Raw genomic sequence first — 2,670 nt, 5'->3', positions numbered from 1 at the left:
TTCTTTGTTGAGATTCCACCTTCCAAAAAATCGCATTTCTATTGGATGCTCCCCTTTCTCCAAAATCCACCTACCAAGAAACTCATCTTCTAATTATGCTCTACGTACCCAAAATCTCATTTCCTACAGAGATTCCACTTTCCATTTCCCATTTTCTATGCTGGCGGTCTACGCACCCAAAATCCCATTTTCTACAGAGATTCCACTTTCCATTTCCCATTTTCTATGCTGGCGCTCTACGCACCCCAAATCCCATTTTCTTTGATATTCCAACTACCAAACGATCCGTTTTCTACGTCGACAATCATCTTCAAAATGCGGCGCAGTTCCTCGAGCCACTCTTCGACCGTCGTTAAGTTAGCTCCTTCTTGGCTCATCAAACACACGTCAAAGATGCACGTTTCTGTGAGTCAGTGGGAGACAGAATTACAGGAACGTGGAATAGTGTTAAAAAGAAATGCTGGTAAGCTCAGTATTTTTGGCAAGTTGCTGAGTTATTTGCATTTTCCTGTGTTTCGCTTTGTTAGACAGGAGTGTTTAAAATTGATATCCAATGGAAAATAATCTAGCACGCACACACACACGCACACACACACACACACACACACACACACACACACACACACACACACACACACACACACACACACACATATATATATATATATATATATATATATATATATATATATATATATATATATATATATATATATATGCATGCATGTACTGCATGTACATATATATTTACACACATACACACACACACACACACATATATATATATATATATATATATATATATATATATATATATATATATATATATATATATACATACACACACATATATGAGTGATTATATGTATGTGTGGGTGTGTATGTACATATCCGCATCCGCCTGTGACTCACCTTCACTGTGCAAGCAAGCGCGCTATAAAATACTTTCTTACCGATGTGATAGGCGAGGACCTCCGTCTGGCCAACTGCCGCGTCCGAGAGAAACCTTTCGCACATGACAGCGTACTCGTCACGCGCGTCCTGGTCTGCATGACACGGGTCGCTCTGCAGGTTAAGATTGCGATTAGGTTGTAGGTCGGTAAGATTAGAAGGATTAGATATTAAGGATGATTAAAAGATCATGAAGGATAGAAGGCTTGTTAATACAGGAGGGCTAAAACTCTCTAAAAAATAAAACGGAAATTTCGAGATGTTTATACGGCATAAAATGGGAATTAGAAACAGGAAGACCAATGGAGAAAGGGAGAAATTCTGAACCCATGACCTGCACTGTAACATCATGATATTAAAAACGCATTGTGTAAACCAAAATGTTTTTTTTTTTTTTTTTTTTTTTTTTTTTTCAAAGCAACAACGTATTTGAAACCTACTGTTGCTTCTTGGCAGTCCATGCAAGGTGTTTGTCTTAATCTGAGGCATTGTTTGTTTTTTTGATCGTAAGTCTGAAATAAAGCAAAGGATTTTACAAGGAATGTGGTTCACTTCCACTCGCTCTCTCTCTCTCTCTCTCTCTCTCTCTCTCTCTCTCTCTCTCTCTCTCTCTCTCTCTCTCTCTCTCTCTCTCTCCCTCTGCGTCTCCCTTTCCCTCTCCCTCTCCCTCTCCCTCTCCTTCTCCTTCTCCTTCTCCTTCTCCTTCTCCCTCTCCCTCTCCCTCTCCCTCTCCCTCTCCCTCTCCCTCTCCCTCTCCCTCTCCCTCTCCCTCTCTTTCTCTCTCACTCACACACACAAATACTTGTACGTATGTAGGTCTATGCATCCCCCGCTCCTTTCACGCAAGGACAAATAAGTTCGTCTACAAAACACGTACCATCCAGGAATACGGGAAGGCATACGGACGGTATGAGAGAGGGTGCTGATGCCCGGTCCTGTCTCTGAATTCGTCTCCTGGATGGAAGTTGAAGTGTCCGCACAGACCGTCTAGACTGTCCGTATGGCTAGGGTAGGCCCAGACGTGCATGGAGGAGCGACAGTGCTTAAGCTAACGGCCATAATGTAAAGTGTAGTGCAGTTGTTAAGTAGTAACTGGGATAAAACAAATCAAATCTGCAGTCCATAATTCATTTTTCAAAAAGGTTATGTCTCAGACTAGGATCTTTATTTCATCTTTCTTAATAAGTCGGTTTCTCTCACCATGATCTTGGAAGCGCCGAAGAGGATGACACAACCGTCGCTCTGCCACACTAGGACTGGGTGGGTCGTCGGGCCGGATGATATGACTGGCACGATCCCGGTTTTGGGTATGACGAAATCTTCGCCATTTACTATTATCTGTTAGTGTTTAGTATATGAAAAAGTACATTTAATGAATATATAAACAAAGAGAAGAGCGACGGAAAAAGAGAACAGATTCAATGGCTTTCTTGATATCGTGATGGGAAATGGCTACTGACCGTGTTATTGGATCTGCTGGACAAGGTGATGATGGTGTTCGGATTGTCCCGAAACGTGGTCGTGTCCAAGCAAGAGGCGCGGCGGTTACAAGGCTGGAAATCGCTGAACACACCTGTCCGGGGGTCGTAGGACAGATCGCTCTGGGCAATTGAATAGTTGCAGGTGCCGTGCCAGTCGTACCGGTAGATATCAAAGGTTATGATGTGCGGGTCGTTGTAAAGACCACATCGACTACCTATGGAAAAGTAATATGGGATA

The 2,670-nt window shown here is 42.5% G+C and overlaps 1 protein-coding gene across 3 annotated transcripts in view; it reads right to left on the bottom strand.

Annotated features, from left to right (window-relative positions):
- Positions 1 to 247: 247 nt before the first annotated feature.
- The window catches only part of LOC113823996 (mucin-5B), a gene marked incomplete at its 3' end in the record, with an annotated part of 6,134 nt that continues 3,711 nt past the window's right edge, over positions 248 to 2,670 (bottom strand). For all 3 annotated transcript variants that reach the window (XM_070120440.1, XM_070120448.1, XM_070120451.1), the window contains 6 exon segments: positions 248 to 403; positions 954 to 1,065; positions 1,392 to 1,463; positions 1,829 to 1,999; positions 2,152 to 2,289; positions 2,412 to 2,647. In XM_070120440.1, the coding sequence (XP_069976541.1) occupies positions 248 to 403; positions 954 to 1,065; positions 1,392 to 1,463; positions 1,829 to 1,999; positions 2,152 to 2,289; positions 2,412 to 2,647 (885 nt within the window).

This window comes from Penaeus vannamei, chromosome 4 (genome assembly GCF_042767895.1).
Source record: "Penaeus vannamei isolate JL-2024 chromosome 4, ASM4276789v1, whole genome shotgun sequence".
NCBI classification, from domain to species: domain Eukaryota; kingdom Metazoa; phylum Arthropoda; class Malacostraca; order Decapoda; family Penaeidae; genus Penaeus; species Penaeus vannamei.
Note: the sequence above shows the minus strand (reverse complement) of the source record. Positions and strands in the feature narration are given on the sequence as shown.